General features: G+C 35.7%; 2 protein-coding genes across 2 annotated transcripts in view; one reads left to right on the top strand and one right to left on the bottom strand.

The window, feature by feature from the left end:
- Nucleotides 1–22,893, bottom strand: part of LOC133526809 (elongation factor-like GTPase 1) — a 258,647-nt gene that overhangs the window by 34,163 nt on the left and 201,591 nt on the right. The window lies entirely within an intron of this gene.
- On the top strand, nt 1,731–22,803 carry LOC133526886 (protein giant-lens). The gene is made up of 4 exons (XM_061863724.1): nt 1,731–2,099; nt 18,529–18,653; nt 19,927–20,194; nt 21,012–22,803. The coding sequence occupies exons 1-4, from the start codon at nt 1,914–1,916 to the stop codon at nt 21,255–21,257; spliced, it is 825 nt and encodes a 274-aa protein (XP_061719708.1). The 5' UTR covers nt 1,731–1,913; the 3' UTR covers nt 21,258–22,803.

Genomic DNA, 22,893 nt, shown 5'->3' with positions numbered 1-22,893 from the left:
GCACGCTTACCTATGAGATACCTATTTACCCTAGCCTTGAAGAGACCCAGATTGTACTCATGCGGAAACACAGACTCGGGCAGGGCATTCCACTCCTTGGCAGTTCGCATAAGAAATGTTGAAGCAAAACGCTTCGTGCGTATTTGTGGAATACCTACTATGAAGCGGTGCCGGAGTGCCGATTGTCTGGTAGTCCGATGTTGAAATGGGGACGGAGGAATAAGGTTGTGCAGTTCCTCGGCACACTCTCCGAAACGCAACAAATTGAATTGTTTATTGCACATGAGTGCAATAAACAATTCTGATTCTGATTCAATCAAAATAATACATGTGTAGGTGTGTGTTTGTGTCCAAATAAGATATAACCCACTTTTTGTTTTATACTTATTTCGTTGCTATAAAATGTACCTACATAAAGTATAAATGTCAAGACACGGTTTTGATAACTAGCGAGTTGAAACAAGTTTAAAATGTTCGGCACGCTCGGTAAGTCTTGATAATAAACGGAGTCCATACATTTTTAATCACCACTAAATACGAAATTGTACTATTATAAGAGCATAGGTACAAATTGTAATCCTTTACATATTATTAACTACGTAATAGACACACTGTAGGTACACATAAGAAGACGCGGCAAAATACAAAAGAAATATATTATTAAAAAAGAAACTTAATTCAAGCTTAGGTTCAAGTTGGCGATGATAGTGGACACAGCTTTATATCAGAGCAACAAGATTGTGTAGAAAAACATCATCGGTAGGAAGTCAGGCCCGCGCGGCCGCAAACGGTCTTGATCCTCGTACGACGCAATTATTTTATCATACAAAATGATATATTCCGAGCTTTTAAAAAATCTTCATTTCCTAATTGATGTATAAGACGAAGCCTTTAACGTCAATTGAGACTATCTTTTATGGGATAATCTATTATGTATAATATTCTACAAATGAATAACTATACAGAAATTACATTTTTTTATTGACCCATATACGATTATTAATTTGACGATCGCCATGAGATATCTGTGGAAAGATTTTTTTTTCCTTTGCTATTGTTTGATTTTGTCAATAATTTTATTAATTATTCAACTAGTAATAGTAATAATGGTAAATTGCGTATTCGTTGACATTTGTACATAATCAATAATTGTTTACTAACTTGACGATCATAATATGAATTCGTATAGATTATTCTAGAATAATTTATATTGTAACTTACTATTGTGAAATAAAGAAATCTCAATCTTAATCTCTGAAATACTTTGATAAAAAAATTAATAATTGAACAACAATATTTTAACGATATGGAATTGCTTTTGATTAATGTAACGTTGTAAAAGATATAACTAGTCATTATTCGTGTCACTTACCTTTTCACAAGCTTAAGAATGCCATTTGGCAGTAGAAAACATTTAATGATATACAATATTTCATACTTACAAACTTTAAATTACGCTAATGTAATCTCAAGGTTCCTGTCATTTTGCTTACCTGGAACAAAATAAAAGATTTTTGAAGTTTCTATTTAAAAATCGTTACTATGATATACTGATTTAGAAAGACAATAAATATAACTAGAATTGATTTACAAAACTATACTTTGTTCTTTATATGTTTTCTACACTACATAATAATTACTAATTTCTTAATCCCACGTCAAATATTTGATAAGGTACCCTAATTATATAATAAAGCAGGGAGAATGAAAGATGATAAAAAAAATACAAAAACACAAATCAGTCCAAATCAAAAGTCAGCAAAGGCTTTCAAGCTATTCAAAGTACCAAGACTATGTAATCGCAGTCGGAGGTGGTTATACCGGGCGCGTAGGCCAACTCATACCTGCCTCGGCGCGGCCGACGCCAGTCTTCGCCCGCCCGACCGCCGAGCGACAGTGTACAAGTGTAGACCATGCAAGTGCTCAGCGTTACCCTGGCCTGGCTGTGCTGCGTGCAGGGCGTCATCAGGACGCCCTTGGAAGCCTTCAGGCCCTCGGCAGAGATACATCTGAGGAGGCCGGACAAACTACCCTTTTTGCCGCACAAACGACCCGTGCCTCCCTTTAAGAGTGGACTCAAGATTTTGTACCAGACTGGGGTAAGTCTTTTTACACTGACGGAATTGGAAACAGTAATTTGACCTTTAGGTATGTGTATTTATTGAGATTGCCGCGTTTTGGTATAGCTCTAATAACTTTTTATGATTTAGAGTAACGTTTATTTTCATTGGTTTTACTGTAACTAGAATGTTTTTCTCTTTATAATTATAAATATCACTGTAATCGACGTGTAAATAATTAAAACGTCCACTTTATACGATACCTAAAATCGTTTTTGTATCCAAAAGCTCCTGGATGGTCCCGGGACCCCTGAGTTCTTGTCAGAACACTCAGACCTGTAATCTGACGACTGAGCTTTGAAACATTTATAAGCATATAATTTGTCTCAATGCAGTAGGGAACAATTTGGTATACCTAAATTATTATTTATGTAATCTTACTTGAACAAATCCTTATATCAAAGATGCAAGTTGTTTGTCATATACGTTTATTATAGTAAACTAATATTTATGTGTAAAAAGATTTATTTTGGATACTAAACTAGGTAATACATACGTACATTATATTAGTACATGTGTATGTGTAAGTTCCGTTGAAGTAAGTAAACCGACACGTTGATTCCTGTAAGAATTAGCAGGGTTTTCGTTGATAACTAGTTTGCATCAGGTCTCTGTTTTATGTAGTTCTTTAATGTGCTTATATATTTCATACAGATTAATGTCTATTAGTTCCTATATGGTTGTATGTTTGTTCGTTGGCCGTTGGCCGCTCAAACAGTTGACAGATTTTTGTGTGCGATGGGGGTCCTTAAAGTTGCCTCAGTTACCTCGTGATTTATTTTAGTTGAGTTTTATATAATTTCTCACATTTAATCAATATTATACTTAGTTCCATTTGATTTAATGAGGCAAACATTTCCAATATCATTACACCTGGGACATATTAGGAAGACAGATTTTACTCCTACTTTAAAATTATTTCCAGCTATCACATAAATACAAATGATATTTAGGTGCCAACTCTGTACAACATGGATAGCCTTTTACCTCCACGCGCGTTTTTACCCCCAGTTGTTTGGAAGCTACTTAAGCTAAGCGAATGAATTCCTTCTTCTTTAGGGAGAAATTTACTACCAGCTTTTTTAATAAATACAATTGATCTCTGTTTATTACTGAATCTACCAACCAACCCTTTGATGCTGACATTTTTCAGGTAAAAGTGGGTTCGATCCATGGTTACTTTGTAAGAAAGATTACCTTAATAACGCACGATAAGTATTGACGTAATATTAACTACGTACAACTATTCCAATACGGCCGAAGGAATCCTCCCACCAATTAGATCAATTAAAACTGACAAGTATAAAACGAGCGGTTAAATTTCACAAACACGCCACACTGGCCCCCGTGACTAAGCATACCGAGAATCCTTAATAGCTGTGATATGACAAAATATATGGAAATCTGATAGTTCTATGTATAAAACTGTTTTAAAGTGCGGTTAAAATACGCCTTTAAAATGACTGATCACGGCGTAAAAAAAGAATACTTTATTTTAATTAATCAACCGACTTTTAAATGACGAATTTACGTACCCTAGACATACTGTAGGTACACACTATTACCTCCCCCTATTATATAGGGAATATACTATGTATAGGGGCATATAGAAATTTCTCAGAGATTATCATTAAATAGGTATCCTATCCTACATACGTTCTCCTCGGGAAACTACACATTACTATATCTTCATACCAGACTAACCAAAGTGAATGAATAAAATTGCAGCAGTTTACGCAGGAAAGGGATACAGATTAATAGACAGCAGAAAGACAGACAGGTAGGCAGTTGTTTTCCGTTAATATCGATTAATATATAAGATATACTTATCTCTGTGATTATCTCTTCTTATATCGATAAATCATATGAATAATTATATACCCAACTTAATTAATTATAACGAAACACTACCGAATCTTCTAATCTATGACAAATGTTGTAAATCCCATGAAGACTGGAACAACACCTACCACACTAAGAAACGTAAACTTTCATTCAGCTTATTGTATGACTCAAAGATTGGAAGTAAAAAGAAAATTACTGAGACAACAACATCCGCAAACAAATACATAATTATCTCCCACCATCGATTTCCTCTCACAAAATTGAAGCTGTAATAAAATGATTACATTCCTCGCCCGAAAATGAGAGGAAATAAATCCGGATGTCAAGTCCTCAATTAAAAAAATTGATAATCATTATAATAATTTCAAAGGGGATAATCGTCTTCGTTCTACTCTACATTTTAAGACGTTTGTTGCCGTCGTTGGGTTTTAAACTCTAAGTCTCAGAGCTTTAGGATTGGAATCTGGTGAGTGAATGGGAATTTTTAAAATCGGAATTGTCTGAATGGGTGCGTGGGCGCACGCGTAACACCGGTGGCAGCAGGTGTTCATTCACTCATTCTTATCTTGACAGCTTCGATGAGTTACGGCTACGGTCTGTGTGTGCACGGATTCGGTAAAAAAAAACGTCGCCTGTTTCGAACTTAACGGTAACTATTCGAGGAATGCAATAGGGGTCTTGCATAAAAATATTCACGTCATTTATATAGCTAATAAGGTTAATTTTACACATTATATTATTAGTATGAAATTAGTTGCGTACATTTTTATTAATGAATCGGCGAATTTGTTTTTATTCCAATTGTGAATTGCACAAGATACATTTCAATGATAAATTCAAAAGTTGTAGACTAATTCGAGCTTTAGTTATTCGATCTGTTTCCGATATGATACTAATCTGTCAGTCAAAAGTATGTTTGTAGTTGAAAAATGTTTGAATGAATAACAAGACGATGAATGTCTCCATTCTAACTTTATCTTTTATTTCATAATCTTACTGCGTTTCCGAAGTATTATCTAACACACCCATTCTATAAGACACGGCAACAATGCATTTTCGTCTTGGCAATTGTTAATTTTCGCAATAATCAGGCATGAAGTGTCTGGGAGGGTCAAAGAAGCCGACGGCCTATGAAAAAGGAGTTTATTACTGGCTGAAATTTGAATAACAAAACTGTCTTTGCCTTCACATCTAGCCGCCGCCACACCTCCTCACTTACAAAGCTTATCTAAATACGCTAAAAGACCTTTAAAGTTTCAAATGCCGACAGTTGGGGTTGCGTAATCGGGGTCGTAAATAAGACTACTACTTTTTAGGTTTTCAGATTACCAAAAGTAAACTGTAGAGGTGTTTTTACATCGGAAAGTAGATAGATGCGAGGCGGTTTTTGGGTTAATTATTACTAATGGGAATAAAATAAATAATTTGATAAAGATATTATTGATTACTGTGAAATTTTCCGATTTAGTTATATCGATTTGATATTCTTGAAACTCGTCATAATAAGGACAAGTCGACTAAGTAGTGTATGGTTTTTATAATATATTTAAGTGTTAATAAGTGGATGCTAAGGACTAATTAATCCTACATATAGGTAAAAATATAAAATTTATTAATGAAGTTCAAATAGATTTACAAGAACCGACGAATAAAAAATATTGACAAGTTCTCATTTTAAGATTGTTAGAGGCCATATGAAAAAATTCAGAATAGTACATTACGATACAAGTGCGAAAAATAGGAAATTCGAAACGAGTGGCGATAAATTAAAACACGACCGAAGGGAGTGTTTTAAATCGACACGAGTTGCGAATTACCTATTCGCACATGTATCGTACAACGTTTTACAGTACATATGGCCCTTTAAATGTTCGACACAGTAACGTAATATGCTACTTCTCGCACTAGTGCTATAAAGTAGCCCCATATGTACTGTAAAATACATTTTTTTTATAAAAATGCTTTGTTATGTAGAAACCTAACAGCATCTATTCTGTATACAGTCTAACCTGTAACAATTACATAGTGCAACAAAAATATGTATTTGCTCAGGCTGCCCCTTGATTTTGTGAATCTATAGTACCTACTTACACTCTTTATTGTGAAACATTATTAGTCATTCTCTTACCTACTAAATAATGAAAACCTTGACTCTTACGATTCGGAAGACTGACTTTAAACCTATAATGTCAACAGTTAGAACATTTAAAATAGGCAACTAATTTTCTTACGTTCACGATAAGAAAATGGCGACGAATTTAAATGTAACCTGATCTAGGCTAGCCACTGTTTGTTTGTTAAAGACTAATTTAACTTAGATTAGTTTATAGTCTTAGATATTTTATCACCACGGCCGTTGACGCAAAAATGGCATAATTTAATATACAAACAGTTATTTTGTAACACTATAAATTTTGATAACTAACCGCGTAAAAAAAATCTCCTTACACAGGTTAGACTCTGTTCAAAATTAAAAATATGTATTATTTAATAAACTAACGATTTATTATTTAGTTGAGTGAAAATAAGATGAAAGTTAGACGTATCTGTACTCAGTCATCAGTTCACTATCTTTAGTCAGTCAGTCAACCTCTTGGTTGACAAATGATGAACTATTACGAAAAGGCTAATTGGCATCATACTCTATGTAGCGTGACGTAATTTTTCAGTCAACGGCATGACATATACGGGCCCTGTTTATCACTTAAGCACTACAGTAGTTAAAAGGAATAGAAGGCGAAATTGCTTGCGAATGTTTTTGATATCAAATTTCATTAGAGTTGATGAAACGTTATGGAATAATGAGGAAATAAATGGTTAACGTAGTAATAATTTGTAAGTTACGAATCTTTTATAGCCATGCGTATGTATATGCACTTATATGAGTAAGTATATCTTAGATATCAATCGATAGACTTTATGACAAGTTTTTTTGAATAGCTTCCTCAAATATTCCGACTCATGGAAGACAGTGGGTCGAAGACCTGGTCAAAATTGCGAGGAATAAGTGCAAGCGGCGCAAATAACGGTCGTAATGAATATTTTGAAAGAACCCTAGCATTATCTGAGGAGATGTTCATGTTCGATGACCACCGAGCTCTGATTTGGCTACCGTGAAACTGATATTACAAATGTTGGCCGTAATAGGTACATAGTTTAATTTTTTTTCTAATCTACTTGAATAGCATTTTGGTTTTCCGGTGATGTCATTTTCAAATAGAAACCACATGGTTTATACTCGTAAATGTTACAATGTATTCAGTAGAATACTGCTTACAGTATGGAAATGTAACTCGAATCACACCCCTGTCAATTTATCACTTGTCGCAAAATAGCTTCAGAGGCAAGTCAAACACTCGTGTTGACAATGTGGGATATCGGGTGTCGCAGTATATTGGCCTGAATTATCCGGCCCGCACGATCGTTACTGCCAATAGAGTTTAGCCTAAAGCTAAACAAACGTTTTAACTACATTACAGAGAGTACGAAGTTAAAATGTCCTTGATTTATATATATATATATGACCTTTCGGTGAAGACGCCTTTTCTAGTGAACTTTATCCACAGTTGTCCTCTTTTCACTGCCTCAGGAGGGAAATGTTTTTCGTGTGTATGTATGTATGTATAAATCTCCATTTCATTGGCACGACCTATTGCCCAAACGGCTGGACGTTTTTTTGACATATGACGTGTCGTTGAATTCGTCGTTCGGTAGTGACCTAGACAGTATAAATTTGGAAAATTCCATTGCCACTTAAACGTAATCCTACAAGATAAATACTTTGGTAATTTTGTGAATCTCTATATGTCTATTGGACGTTGAGAAGCCATATAACCAACAGCAGATCCAAATCAACCCAAATCAAATCACGATTCAATCATACGACGAAATGGTGACCAAATGGCCATTTTCGTAAACAGTACATGTTTGCTAATTAAGATTGTTTTTTGAAATTTTTATAGGTCGATCGCACTAGTGCTAGCAATCTTAGCCAAAGTATTAATACGATTTAATGTGTTTTTAATATTTTAGCCGATGCGATCGCGGAAATTGCATGAACACTCCCTTCACTGGTCGTCAATCATTTTTAATGGATTACTAGGGCACCGGGAAAAAATGAAGTAAAGTATTAAGTTCGTTACTCAGAAACAGATTTTCCTAATAGACTAATAGAGGAAAGTCACATCCTCTGCTACTGGCTGCGATATAATTACGTTGACGGAAGCAGTGTGTCGTATTTTAGTCATACTTATAATACTATAAGTAATTAAGAAGTAATCGAGCTACAATGTTTCCTGTCCATGGTATAATACCCATAAATCTCATTTACCTGCTACCTTTTGCCGGCGACTTCGTATGAGTATGATGATAATGATAATTCATAAAAAATATAATACATATATCCGTCCTCGAGCCTTAAACTATCTCCATACCAAATGTCATCTCAATCGGATCAATTGACTAAGCGCGAGTTTTTTTTATGATATAGGAGGCAAACGAGCACACGGACCACCTGATGGTAAGCGATTACCGCCGCGGCGTTGCCGGCCTTTAAATATGTGCGCTCTTTTCTTAAAGGTTTGAAGGTTGTATCGTAAAATTTGAGAGTCAGGAGTCCTATCACAAGAAAAGTTATGATTTTTTGGCTAAGATAAGATATAACATTTGATATACGTTGACAACTGGTCTGGCCTAGAGGGTTCCGATGGTCCTGGGTTCGAATCCCGGTAAGGGCATTTATTTGTGTGATCAGCACAGATATTTGTTTCTGAGTCATGGGTGTTTTCTATATATTTAAGTATTTATATATTATATATATCGTTGTCTGAGTAGCCATAATACAAGCCTTCTCGAGCTTACTGTGAGGCTTAGTTAATTTGTGTAAGAATGTCCAATATAATAATAATAATAAAATGCTTTATCGCACACTACAAAAAAAAAATGGTACAAAGTGTGTAGTATGTAGTATATTTATTTATTTATAACGTAGGTTTCAAATAAGTTTTTATTGAATTAAAATCAGGACTAACGCATCGCCACCTTATCATTTAACACATAACAGATGTCTCAGATCTTTCTTACTCCGGTCATTCTCTCATGACTCGATGATTGCGGTTACTACTGGACAGTCTTCTTTGGGAGTGTATGATATTATTTGCGTTTATCTACTCGTTTACATTTGCATGTATTGGATAATCTGTTAAATTATTTTATTTTAGATTGACTTTTGAAACACTTTCTAAGTACGTAACAAATTCAAGCTTTTTACTTACAAGCGAAAAAGATAACAAGCAAACAAACTGATTTCCACCTACATTCCTACAAATGCTATACCATCTATCTATGTGTGGATTTGTTTGTCGATGCCGCTTTGCTACTTGTTTACTATAAAGACCGTACGTACCGTACTTATACATATAAGCAGCGAGTACGTAGATCGACAAAGTCAATATCGGATGTATCGGCTTGAACAAATATCCGATGGATCCGCGGTAACTGGAGCTAGCGCCGCGTCGCTGCAAGTCTCGTATTTGTGAACTCGCTATATTCCTTGGTTCAATATTGCATAATGACAGCTAGGTGATATATAATGTATTAGTTTCAATTTTCCTAACCTAACTTGGTTAGGTGATTATAGTTGGATATTTAGTAATAATCACCATACGAAATTGATCGAATATTAAATATTGTCATTGACAAGTTATTGGTGTCTTCACAAAAATAGTTTTAGGAGGTTAAGTATTTACTTGAATTTGAATTTTCGAATGAAATATTTATGCATTCTCTTTCTATAGGTTAAAATAAGTTAACAGTATGAATCAAGTGGTAAATAGTATAATGTGTTAACTTAAAAAAACAGGGAATTACCCATGGAAATAAATATTTTTATTTACTTCCAAAGGAAGCGTAACATTTTCCATACCTGCTCAAAATTCCGTACTAGTACGGAAGTGAACCTGTGTTTGTTAAGCTTTTTTACATCTATGTTAGCGTTCTGAATAAACTAGACAGTTTAGCATATAAATTATATTATCATACAAATGAAATTAACTTTAAACAGTTCTCATGGCCTTAACAATGGGCATACCTTCACGATTAACATCCTAATTGACTAGGCTATCCAAGCAGCTATTTAAATTTTATATTAAAGAACATTGCTTTTAACATATGTCTATGAACACTCTAGTCATGTAACGGAGTTCTTTGCGAATATTTCAATTAAGTTAATGTTAATTTTATTCAGCGTGTGTTGAATTTATTACGAGATAAAATGACACCTCCTATCGAAGTAAGAAATCTTAGAGATAGACTAACTCATAATTCTTTTACGTTATTGATATTCAATTATAAATGAATCCTGGACACGTGCTTTCTTTATACATATTGACACAAAATTTAGTTTCAAGCTAATTTCGTGGCTATTTCAACAATTTTGCGATGTCACTAGCCGTCAAAAAATTAAGCCGACTACCGCTCCTGTTTTTTACTATTGAGAAGCATCCCACCACGTTACGGTAGCTAACAGCGTTTAAACTTTTTATTGGAATAAACACTTTTTGTGATGACAGGATTTAGACAAATCTTGGCTCCGATCAATGGGTTTAATGAGATAATTTACGCTTCGGTACGAACACACAAAAAAGGCCGAGACATGCGTCAGTAAAGAAAAGTGAATGCAAAGAGTGACCTCGGCAGGGACGAGCTCGAGGCTCGAGCCAACAATGATGGTAAAGGCAGATGCACATGGCAACTAAATTTAAGATTTAAAAAAAGGTATAACAGAAATTATTTCTGTGAAAATTATCCAAAAATTCAAACCCTTAAATATAGTGCTTAAATATTGTAGATGTACAAACATGGTTTAGAAAAGAAAACAAAATATAGAATTGGTGGAGACCTGGTAGTTTTTGCCACATTCTTATAATCTGATTAAGTTTATATCCCTGGTTACGTCTGTAATTTATTTTTTGCTATTCTCTTTGTGATCTTTACATTGTGTTGAGAGCAGCTAATAGAGATATTATAGGCATATTTTAACGAACTACGTACGACCATGCTAACATGCAATTGGTGCAACTGACTCTAAGTAAGAAAGAGTATGATGGGACTAGTTAACACTTACTGGTTATCGTTAGGTTGAGCGTCTTTTATATGTCATGCTATTAACGGTTAGATTTGACAAATCTGCGCGTCATCGTGAACTACACTATCTACAGAGTACTTATTTTTGTAATTCATGTCAATGCAAAATTGGCACGGTAACGCTAAAAGTTGCCCCATCAAAATAAAACAAACAACTTTTAAAATAAGAGGTTGCCGTGTGTATAGGGCGCAAGGTTTAAAAAAAGCAATAGGACTCCAAAAGGATGAGACACCTGTGTTACGCAGGCACAAAAAATACTCGCTTCTTATTTTACTTTTAAAAACGGTTAAAGAAAGTGGCTTGGTAGGAAATAGAAGTGACATATATTTAAAATTATACAAAGTTTAATATGTTAGCTAGCTGCTACTGAACTTATTGAGGTTTTTGGGATATAATATTGCCGCTTAAACGTTATTTCGTACCTTTATAAAATAATCTGTCTGTTACTTCATCTGCCGGCGATATTATCATTTTACCAAATAATAGGCAAGGCTTACCAACAAAGTTAATAAGATTGTAACTGCGAACAACTACTAAAAATTAATGATTCTTCAATTATAGCTTCAATTTTGAAATGAAATGAAAATATATATTTCCGGCAACTAGTAGCCCATTTGTAAATGGGTAAACGCATTAAAAAAAAAGGTATATTCTGTGGACAAAACCACAAAAGTTAATGACCCGGGTTGGTACATAGTTTGGCATCCCATTTCCATCAGTAGAAAAAGGCGGCAAAGTGGGTTAGTTAGAGTATATATATATCTCGTTTTTCTTATCATCAATATAATAGATTGAATCTCAAGTACTGAAAAAGTGTATCCCGCCGGTAAGAATGTAGCGTAAAAATGAGCTTTTGATTCTCTTCACTTTGCAATGTCTTCAAAAAGACGTTAACGAGTTTTAACCATACTATAAAATATAACTAATTGATATAAATTATAATTTAGTGCATACATTTAAACTCGTGTCATCCACGATGACGCGCAGATTTGTCAAATCTAACCTTAAATAACATCACAATACGAGTCAAGGCACGCGTCGTCGTGAATGACACGATCTATAGCAGGTACAGTCAGCTGCAAAAATATGTATCGAGAGAATCGTCTCATAAATATGGTACTACGTCTTATTACACTGAAATAAGATGCTATGGGACATATTTTTGAGTAAGATGTGTACACCCATATTTTTACATTTGACTATAATTATTAGCCATGCTCTTAAATGATGATGATGATAATTATTATCATAATAATAATAATAACTTAGTCGAAGACATGCATTTAGTGTGGCAGTGGGGCATGACACTTAGGTACTCTTATAAATTCTTCCCGCGCGTTTTTAAAAGCTTCCAACTTTGTATCTATTTTTATTAACTGAGCTCTTAAGCTTTCGAAATGTTAGTTAACTTATAGTTTTAAAGTATAGGTTCTGAAAGAAAAGAGTGAACTATCTCATAATTATGAAATAAAGGCTTGACGGAAATCGTGTAAGGACGTCGGTTGAAAGAACTCACTCAATTCAATAGTCTAAATTGAACTATTTTATTAAACCGGAACATACTTCTATGTACTCAAAACGAGAGCCAAAAAACTACTATAAATAGTAAAGGGAATAGTCGAGGTATTCAGTAACACTTGAAAAATAAAACCCTTTCAACCGAGACATCTTTTTATCCTATTGCGTTGAAGACGTTCCCAAACAGACACCCTCATTACATTTTGCTCTATTCTATGAATAATAGTACTCGTATTCGACTTTTGAGAGCAGACACTTTTGAAAAAAAAAGCAGTTAATCCGTGAAACTGTCTCATTGTCAACTGATATATATAGTTTGATTTTTAAATGATTCGGTGTAAGAAATTAAGGGGTTAACCTAAAAACTCACTGGTTTGTCAAACGCTGTCTGCTGTAATTCGATACCTACCTGTAATTAAGTAACATACAATTGAATGAAAATCAGTACAACCGAAGTGTCATTAGGTATCGATAATATATTCTGAATTTCATAATGAGATTGGACTTTTCCAACGACCCCATTATTGAACGGATAGGATAACAACGGACGAAATGTTACATTGTCCATAGAATCAAAGGGCTTGTCACCTAACCGGCAATGTCACGAGCTGTCAGAAAACCAGTTGAATGAGGCCGTCAACAATTCTTAGGTGAGCATCCGTCTCAGAGGGCTGGCCACGTGCGTCTTGAATGGGCCCTCCGGATGGAAGCTACAATGGATGCATGAGTCTGTGAGTGCGTGTATGCTCGACGGTGTATAGAGGTAAAGTGTGTTATGATAGTCGATTAAGCAAACCCTAGTATCTATCTTATTAAAACAACGTCAGTGCCAGCCAGCGTACCTATACGTCTTGGCATTGCGAATAAGAGGTATATAGTGGGTCTGAAGTTCCGGTTTAGTCAAAAAAATTACCTATGTTTCAGCCAAAGGTTCGGCCAAAAAACGGCCGAATCTTGCGGTCACGCAGAAACTATATTTTTGGAAGTGTTCGGCCGATGTGTCGGTTTCGGCATAAAAATCACGTTGCCGCCGAAGTTTTGGTTTCAGCCGATACGAGCAAATTCGAACTTTGGTTTCGGTCGGACACATAAAAGAGGATTTACATTGCTGACAGACAAATGCAAGTCCGACGTCATCAAAACTAGCGTCTTCGGGAGCTCAAGCAATCTTACCTAGAATCAAGAACACACTTCGTGCCTGCAAAATAAGTTGAGGTGTTATTTTGGCCGACTTAAAAATATAAATGGCTTTACTCTTAAACCAGTTCGTCAATATCTAAAATATAGAACACCCGTGTACTCATACTCAATGAAGGCTAACAAAAGCAGTTAAAAAGTGCTTGAGGCGTCATATTAATAAAGTTCGTAATAAACAACTTGTAATAAATAATGTTTAGTCATCTACCAAAGCTAACCCACACTAACACATGAAATTGAACCTTGGGCAGTACATATCAGGGTGTAAAATAGTATGATTAAAAGGGAAGAAAAGAGGCAAAGTAAATTGCGGCTGATATAACCAGTGGCGATGTGTAATCGTAATTTGTTGGCTACTTGTATTACCAAAAGTGTTTTTAAATCGACTTACCGAGTCAACCATTTAAAGGAAACGTCTAAGCCGGGTCTCTGATTACGTATAGTTAGTACGGATTTCGGTGTAACAGAAACATTGGTTTTTCCTGAGCTGCAAGCTCTAGAAACAGTGTGTGTCAGTCGGGACTGAGTCTGTCCGCGCCTGAGGCGAATCCGCTCCCAAATCTTTTATATTATAATTAAGCAACCACAAAAACTTAACAACAACAAATTAATTGTAGGTGTATGTTCGTCGTATCCTGTGCCCTTTTGATATGATGCCAAAATATTCAAAGGATTTAATTTGCTTTTGATTTTGAACGGTTCTTGTTAACGTGGTTCACATTTATGCAATTTCTAAGCGGGAAACGTCAGTTGTTAACATCGTTTAAGTAATTTGCGTTTAAGCATACATTTCGTAATATACCGACCAAGCAGCGATTAGCCAGATCTAGGTTCTTAGAAATATTATATAGTTCTACCAAAGAGTGTATTAACAAAAATACCTATACTCAATATACTTATAGATTTATGGAGTTATTCATAAACGCCATAAAGCATCTATTAGCTATTAATAGATTGTCGTAATCTAGTAGTAACAAAATGAGAGAGATTATTGAAAGGTATAAATTAAACATAACTGAGGCTTGTAAAGTTTTATGAATAAGGGGATAAGTTTAGGTTTAAAGATATTTATTCTCATAAAAGACATACAAGTCACTTACATGAGAACAGAATTATAAAGTAAAAGTTATCTTAATTACGGTAGCATAATTTTTTTAATTAACTTTGATGATTTTTGAACGTTCATTTTAATATTAACATTATTAATTGATATTCTCTGACAGTCCAGCAATGCACAGCCTGAGTCTTTCAAGCAAATAGGTATATGGTGTAACATATTATACAGACGTCGGTACACAGTTAAGTTACATCATTCGAATACACAGATGATAACTATGAATACCCTTCTACTTTAACTTATTTCAAGACACTTAAAAAGATAAAAAAAAAACAAATTAGTTAAACTTTTATACTAAACGATCTAACAAAGTAGGTACTAAATCAAAGATACGTGCGAGTAAGACATCAAAGTGCTCAAAGCTCGTGGGGGATAGGGATAGCGGTAGGACGGTTGTGGAAGGTCGGTCGGTGCTGGTAACAAATTATTTCATTAGAGTGGGCGCGGCGCGCGCGCAAGCCACCTGTCCGGCGACCGGATACCTCGCCTCCCGACCCGCTCCACCCCCGCACCACAGCCTCCACTACAACTGAAAAACAACCTTAACATGAAAATTGTAGGGTCCATATCTAAAGGATTCAAAAGGTGGTGAGCCATGTCTGGTTTTCAAAACGACTTAGAAAAGGACGAAAACGCAAATGTCGCCCCCGGTTAGGTCTCAAATAACGTTTCCAAAAAATCATTGACACAACATCCGTTGAGCCTCCCAGCTACAAATGGGAGGTCGTTACTAAAATCAGTGTCTTGAGTCAAATGAATAAATTAGGTACACGCGATGGTCTCGATTAGATACCTTAATGCGGCTTGAGATAATCTTTGTAATGGGTAGAGAAAAGCATTAAGCGATTGATTCAGTTTGGCCTTTGCCTTGTCTTGGCTAACGCGATAATGTGATCAAAAGATGTCACTGTCACTTGACCTATTAGCCGCCATAGATTTAAGGGACTTATTTGACTAACCCGAATGGTATTGACATGTTGAATATGCCATCTGTTTGCAAAAACCTGTAGTTTTCTGTGCTGAGTCACAAAAACGGAAAAGTCGATTTTTTCCACGTACATTCATAGCGCCTGTTTAAATTGAGGCACACGTGAAGTAAGTCAACATTGTGCAGTGTGTTCCTTGAGTCGGAGCTTTTTGTCCGCACACAAAAGGGCTGTATCCGGTAAGATCGGGCCGCTTCCGCGAAATCTATCGCAACAAGAAACGGGAAGTCTATCCGGAACAACGAAAAAACACCAGTTTTTTCAAACCAAGAGTTGTTAGGGTTGTCAGTTGTCTTGGTTCGTACTTAATAAATGCTTGCAAGTAGTATCGATCTAAATAGAGCAGGGAACTATAACAGAATTAGTGATGGAAAGTTTTCAAAGCATTTTTAACGCTAATAAAATATGATGATATATGATAATGATGATAAATTATGGTTATGAGGAAAGTTTCAAAATCTTCAAATAATATTGTTTAGTCGCAGTAGATGTTAAGTTTAAGCTTTCTGATTTTCAAGTACGATACTCTGACTGGATTTTTAAAGAAAATTTGTGTGTCAATTGTTAACAACCTATAGGATTTTAATGGGTATACGGTATACGGGTATATGTACGAGGTAACTTTGAGCATTATCTCAAGTGGAACTAGATGAAAAAGTTATTTCATTCGTAAATATTATTTTTAGTCGTAGTTAAAGGATAATAAACTCCGATTACAAAAACTGCATCAGTCTACCTATCCAATAGTGACAATTATACCATATGCCCTAAGTAGCAGGCAACCCTGAGGTAGTACTCAGTGTCAATTTTCCCACGCCCAACAGGTTGCCAAGCACGACTTCCTTCCGGAGTACGACCAATGGTCCTTTTCGTCATAAAAAAATATTTTTTTGGACAACAGATTTAGAGCACACATGTTCCCTCGACGCCAATCAAAAAGGCATATGTCTTAAGGGCGTTTGTATGCCTTCATCCATTTCGGAACTAGAGTGTCAGACCGTATTGTGTGAATGATAATGATTAACATCTTATGGGGTATAATGATCGGTTTCTCGGCGACAGGTGTGTAGCAACATGGATTGCACATTTCATTTTTCCCACGAGCGATCTTTTGTGGCGATTTTCACCTGACTTTTGGGTCAGACGGCTATTAAAATTGTGAATGACAAAGCTTTTACCAACATATGTCTTCGGGATGGACTATAAAGGCTATTCACTGTTTGATAAATGGGTGTTTGCAGGTTATTTAATTCAATGTTTAAGAAACTGTGTTGTGTGGCGATGGTTTTGACATCTGTGTTCCTATTCAGCATTGATATTTTTTTAATGATATGGTCCATATTTTTAACGTTTGCAACGTTGTTTCCAGATCAATAAAGTTGGTGTTTATGATTTGAATTTAAAAAAGCGTTAACGGATGAATCTATAGTAGCAAATAAAATGTTTTCTCGTAGAAATTGATAGGTGAGGCGAATGGCACAGTGTTAGTGTGATATACCTGAAATGTTAACGGCAATGTGCGTGGAATTTTTAAACGACCCATCGAACGCGACAAATCGATAAAGGTTAACTTACAATGTCCCCGGGCCATATATTATAAAACTACACTTTTACGAGTTGAATCCGGCAATATTGATGCGATGTTCTTTTTGAAACTTTTCAAACTGTTTTTGCATTTTATTACGATAGGACCGTATTTGGGACATATAGGTGAAATGGTGGGAGTAACATACGACTATTGCATCTGTATTTCAAATAAAATAAAAATTGTAGGTTTGTAGTATAGGTACAACAGCGACGATATATCGACCAGTCATTAAAACGTCTTATATAGAACTTCTCAGCTCCCGACAACGCCTGTGAGCCTACTAATTACAATATTTACATAAACATGATATACAATGAGTATTTCGTGTCGTCAGCGCACACTATAGTTTGCATAAGAATTATAAATTACCTATTTTGTACTTATTAAGAATAATAAGAGGCTTACATGCATAAATCTAAATAGGTTTACTTTGTACAAAGTCATCAATCAACACATTGTATTTTTTTAAATCACGAAATACAAACGTTTCTACAATTTGGTCTACCGACGAACTAATGCCAAATTTATTAATTACTTACGTAGGATATAGTCGAAGAAGAGTAATAAAAGAAAGGTTACTTGTATAGACATTTCTATTATAATTGCTCTTATGTTTTTATACCTTCATTATAAATTATTTAAATTGCTTATACGCAACCTAAAACAATGCAACACTAGTGGAATTTTAAAAGACTGTACTCACCGCAGCGTCTAGGCAACGTACACGTTGCTGCGTAAACGGTGCGTCAAAATCTTTTAGGTTGCGTTGTGCTCGCTCCTTAAGTCAGTAAGTGATACAACAAATCAAATTATTGCATATACTCGAGAAAATGGGACGGGTATCGCCGTGCCTACCCTACCCTAGCCTAGAGGTCCAGGGCGTTAGCAACGTAAGCTGATAACGCCTGTTCGAATCCGCCCTCCGCCACTGGAGGGTTTGGTCACTCTTTAGTACCTATATGAAATTTATTTCAGTCTGTAACTGTTGTTAACGTTAATGTTTGTCATTCCAGGTGTCAGAGGATGACCTGCCAGCGTGCAGGCCGCGGCAGGTGTGCAGTAAGGTCGACCTGTACGACACCACGCAGCCGTGGCTCGAGAAGAAATGCCGGTGTTTGGGTCATAGGCCGTGCTCAAGGTACCTAATAGTATTTTATGCACCAGTACAGTTAACGCCGAGGATTTGTTTTGATCTGTCGATTTTTTTTTGTCAGATTTTGATAAAATTTGGTAACTTTGAAGAGCTGCTCATTCTGGGTGGAATGAAGACGAAATCCCAATTAGAGGCAAAAAAATATACTCTAAGTTCAAAGTTTTTTATTGTATGTAAGAATCTGGTTACATTGTAGGTCGAATAAACAATTTCATATTTAGTTACACCGAAAGCTTTACCTTTTCAGGTTACATTTAAAGGCCAAGGGTTGGAGGGTAGATTTTAGTTATTTTTTTTAGTTAGGTTTAGTTATATTACTTTATTTTATAAGTAGTTATAATTCTTGTAACTTAAATTTAGTTTGTATATACATTATTTTATAATAAATATTTAACGTACGTAATTTTACGTAATGTAAATGTACCTGAAAAGTACGTACGTACGTAATTTTCCGTTGCGCTACGAAAATTTCATACGTTTTCGTAAATAAGGAGAATATTTTTAATGTACAGAATAGGGAACTTAATTGGCCAATTTTTATCGAAATATGACGAAATAAAAGAAGTTACGAAAATGTAAACAATGATAACAGCCTAACAGTAACGGATGTGTAATAGTTTTTTGCAATAAATAATAATTATGTACACGTGTAGGTAACTCGAAGAAGAAGCATTGTTGATATTCGAGATGTAGCAAACTTGTATACTGATAGTGCTGACGAAAGGTTTCTAAAATATTCCACATGGGATATTTTCGAACACTTCTCACAGTTTTGTACACGAAGTATCCACAAAATTCAAAACGAAAGTATTTCACACTACACACGAAATAAAGCACCAGTAAATTATCCAAAAACGTAGACAGTAGCTATAACATAGCCGTGGATGGACAGACATGGCGAAACTATACGCGTTGCTGCTAGTTGAGTACGGAACCCTGAAAATCACAGTTCAAAAAAACGAAACTGATTTGACTAGTCTGTCAAATACTATGGGGGGTAACATTTCAAACATAACCCAAAATAAAGCGGACTGATTTCTATACTAACGTCTAGTGACCCACGGTCCCAATACTAATACAAATTGCTTCATAAAATTTAAATCATTATTATGATGAAAAAAAAATCCTTTATTTTGATTCGTTAGATTTTAAACCGAATTCCATTTTCTAATACCATCGATTCAAATTTGACTGCCAAGTTTTCTTGTATCATCATACAAGGCCGCTAGAGGCTCATTGTGTTTCCATAATGTTCCAGCGAACTTACCGCTGATGACAACCACACGCTCGCCGACAAAACAACCCTATACAAGACCTGTGAACCAGTCAAGCGGCTGCCCAAGTGCCGGTACTTCAAGGACCCGGCGTGGACCATCTACACGCTACCTGACAGCAACGCGACGCAGCAGATCATCAGCTGCCACTGCCCTAAGATGTCGGTCACGTATCTGCTGAAGAAGCTACCGTATACGACGCCAGGCGGGGAGCAGGGCAACCAGTATCAGTTTGCGTGCTCGCCTATCAGCGTGAGTTGGTTTTTGTTTTATTCACATACGGAACCTTGTTAAGTGAACCCAACGGAAAATTGTTAAGTTAAAAAAACTAGTTGGGAGTAGATGAGATTTAAAAGTGGCATAATACTGTGATCACGCAGCCTCTGCCGCTGCAAGTTCATCGTGTATTAGTCGAAGAAGACACCGTTAACGACACCTAGTGGAGAGCAGAGGCACTAGTACAAGTTTGCGAGCCCGAACTCCGTGTGAGCCTTCCTATCTTTTTTGTTCGCGCGGTCGTCGCGGGATGGCGCTGACGACAGTGGGAGCGAAAGTTTAGTATTAGTTGGTGGGAGCTTTTTATTGTTGCATGGTTTCGATTAAAAATATATAATTTTGTAGTGGAAGCATATTACAAACAAGCAATCATTATAAACATGGAAAGCAAAACTTGAGCGCTTGGTAAAATGCAATGAAAAAGGAGGAAAAACTTTTATGAAGAATCAAATTTAATTAGGCCAATTTCCTGTCCTTGTTTGCCTTTGGTAGAAAGGTATTAAACTGCCATCTCACAAGAGAGATAACGAATGATAACGTCTCATCTACCGAAATTAAACACTTTCAAAGTGTTATTTCAATAAATACTTGAACAAGCCGTTTAACCTGTTAAACAGCCTAAGATGTTCATTGACACGCGCGGCTACAGTCCAATATCAACCTTAGATAGAGCATTCCAACAAGGTTGTCGATGAGCGATAGGCTCGGCGTTCAAAGGGTTCAAATAGGGTATACCAACTATAAGAAAAATTAGAATTAGATAACACATCTCACAGCCCCTACTCCTTTCCAGAGACTACGTTGTTCCCGAAAAGAACCGTGCAAGCTGTTCAGCGTGCGCCGGCGGCACGAGCAGATCGACGAAGTGAACGCCAACACCATCTGCCAGTGCCCGCGCGACCACTCCTGCCCGCGGCACCACACGGAGCCCGGCGTGCTTGCTGGCGTGACGTACGCGGCTGAAGACATCCGCACGTACCACGGGTATTGCATGCCCGAACCGCCTGAGACGTATCGATTTGTGGGCGAGAAAGACTGAAAATAATTACGCTTTATAACGGGCTTAATTGAGTCGCGGAATTTATATCTTGTTGTCGATTTTTTTGCCTGTACGGTGCAATTATATAACAATCTATCCTACATGGTTATTACCAAAAATATAATCGTTTTTCGAACTCAAGTATACCAGGAAGCTGTGCACAAATTCGCAATCAAACCTAGAAGGCAAAACTCTGACAACATGATATGAATTTGCCTTTATATATTTTATCGTTGTGGATAATACAAGCTTGTTGATTTATTCACAGCTATAAACAATAGTCACGCGACAAGTGTTGTACGAACGCCTTTCTTTTGATTACAATGACGCTAAGGTTGCTTTGCTCATTACCTGTTTAGTACAAAATCTTATAAGGCAGCTTTTTTTATTATTAATGCAATTATTTTATAAGAACTGGACAAATAGCCCTATCAATAACAGAGACCAGCTAATTCTGAAAACTATTACAAGTTTCTTTTCGTAACTTCAGTAGGCTGAACTGAATCTTTGTCAATAGGAGTAAATTACGAACAAAATGAACAAATCGTGTTGGTTAATGTACAAAGTGAATTACTTACGGGCAGACGCCCGGATTTAGAGACCTAGGGCCCCTAGGTACTTGGAATGGCACTTAGAATTAAGGCCCCCTTATCTATCTATAAACCATTGCTACGGGGACGGGGAGTTGAAAAAATGTGCTCCAAGTTGAAAAAGAGTAAATATAAAATGAGAATCGAAAAACAAAAGCTTAGAAATCTTGTGTGACACTTTTTTAATTCCCCTCATGTAAGGGCGAGCATATTGTTTCTGTTATAGTTATTATGTAAATAATAGTTGTAGAGTAAGTAATCATTCCAAACGGTTAGTATAGATTAATTATTGATATTTTAATTATTTACTTGCCATATGTTGCGTTTGTTCCGAGTCTTCCATTCCAGTCAAGAAGACAAAATTGTTTCATTATTTTGTTTATGTTTACTATTGTCTAATCGTTTTTGTTATTTATGGCGATATAGTCGTGCTCTTAATTATACTCGATTATAATATCTTTAAACTTTTTACACCATTTTTACGAGACGACCATAGGGAATAAGTTAGAAAATGTTGCAATGCTTCAACTTGAATGAACAAATAAGAAAACCCAGTATTCAAAATGATTAAACTTAAGTTAATTTAAACATAATTAAAGGGTACTTTCTTATAAATTCATGGAACTGTAAAACTTTTAAAAATAATCCAGATTTCCATGAAATTATTTGCAAGTATCCGCTCTAAGCCGAAACTTAATGTTAAATGAAAATTAGTGTCGCAATTGTCGCAAAGTGAAAATTAGGAGTAAGATGACAGAATAAGTTATGAAGCTTACGTTGAATTTGCAAAGTATTTAAAAGTTCAGGAGTCGAGGCACTACTGAAGACTGTATCTATGTAAATATATTTGTAAAATGATAACCTTGACGTGGTTTGTCTTCCTTATTTGTTTTATGTATAAATTTAATCATAAGTTAAATTATTGAACAAAAATAAATAAATGTTTCGATATCAAACTTCATTTTATTAAGGTTACGAAATTTTTGTGATATAACCTTTCCTAGATACGAATTAAAAATATTTATTTACTACTCGTACATACAAGT

Source organism: Cydia pomonella, chromosome 17 (assembly GCF_033807575.1).
Source record: "Cydia pomonella isolate Wapato2018A chromosome 17, ilCydPomo1, whole genome shotgun sequence".
In the NCBI taxonomy this organism is placed as follows: Eukaryota; Metazoa; Arthropoda; class Insecta; order Lepidoptera; family Tortricidae; genus Cydia; species Cydia pomonella.
The sequence above is the reverse complement of the archived record's forward strand: the minus strand, read 5'-3'. Positions and strand labels throughout refer to the sequence as shown.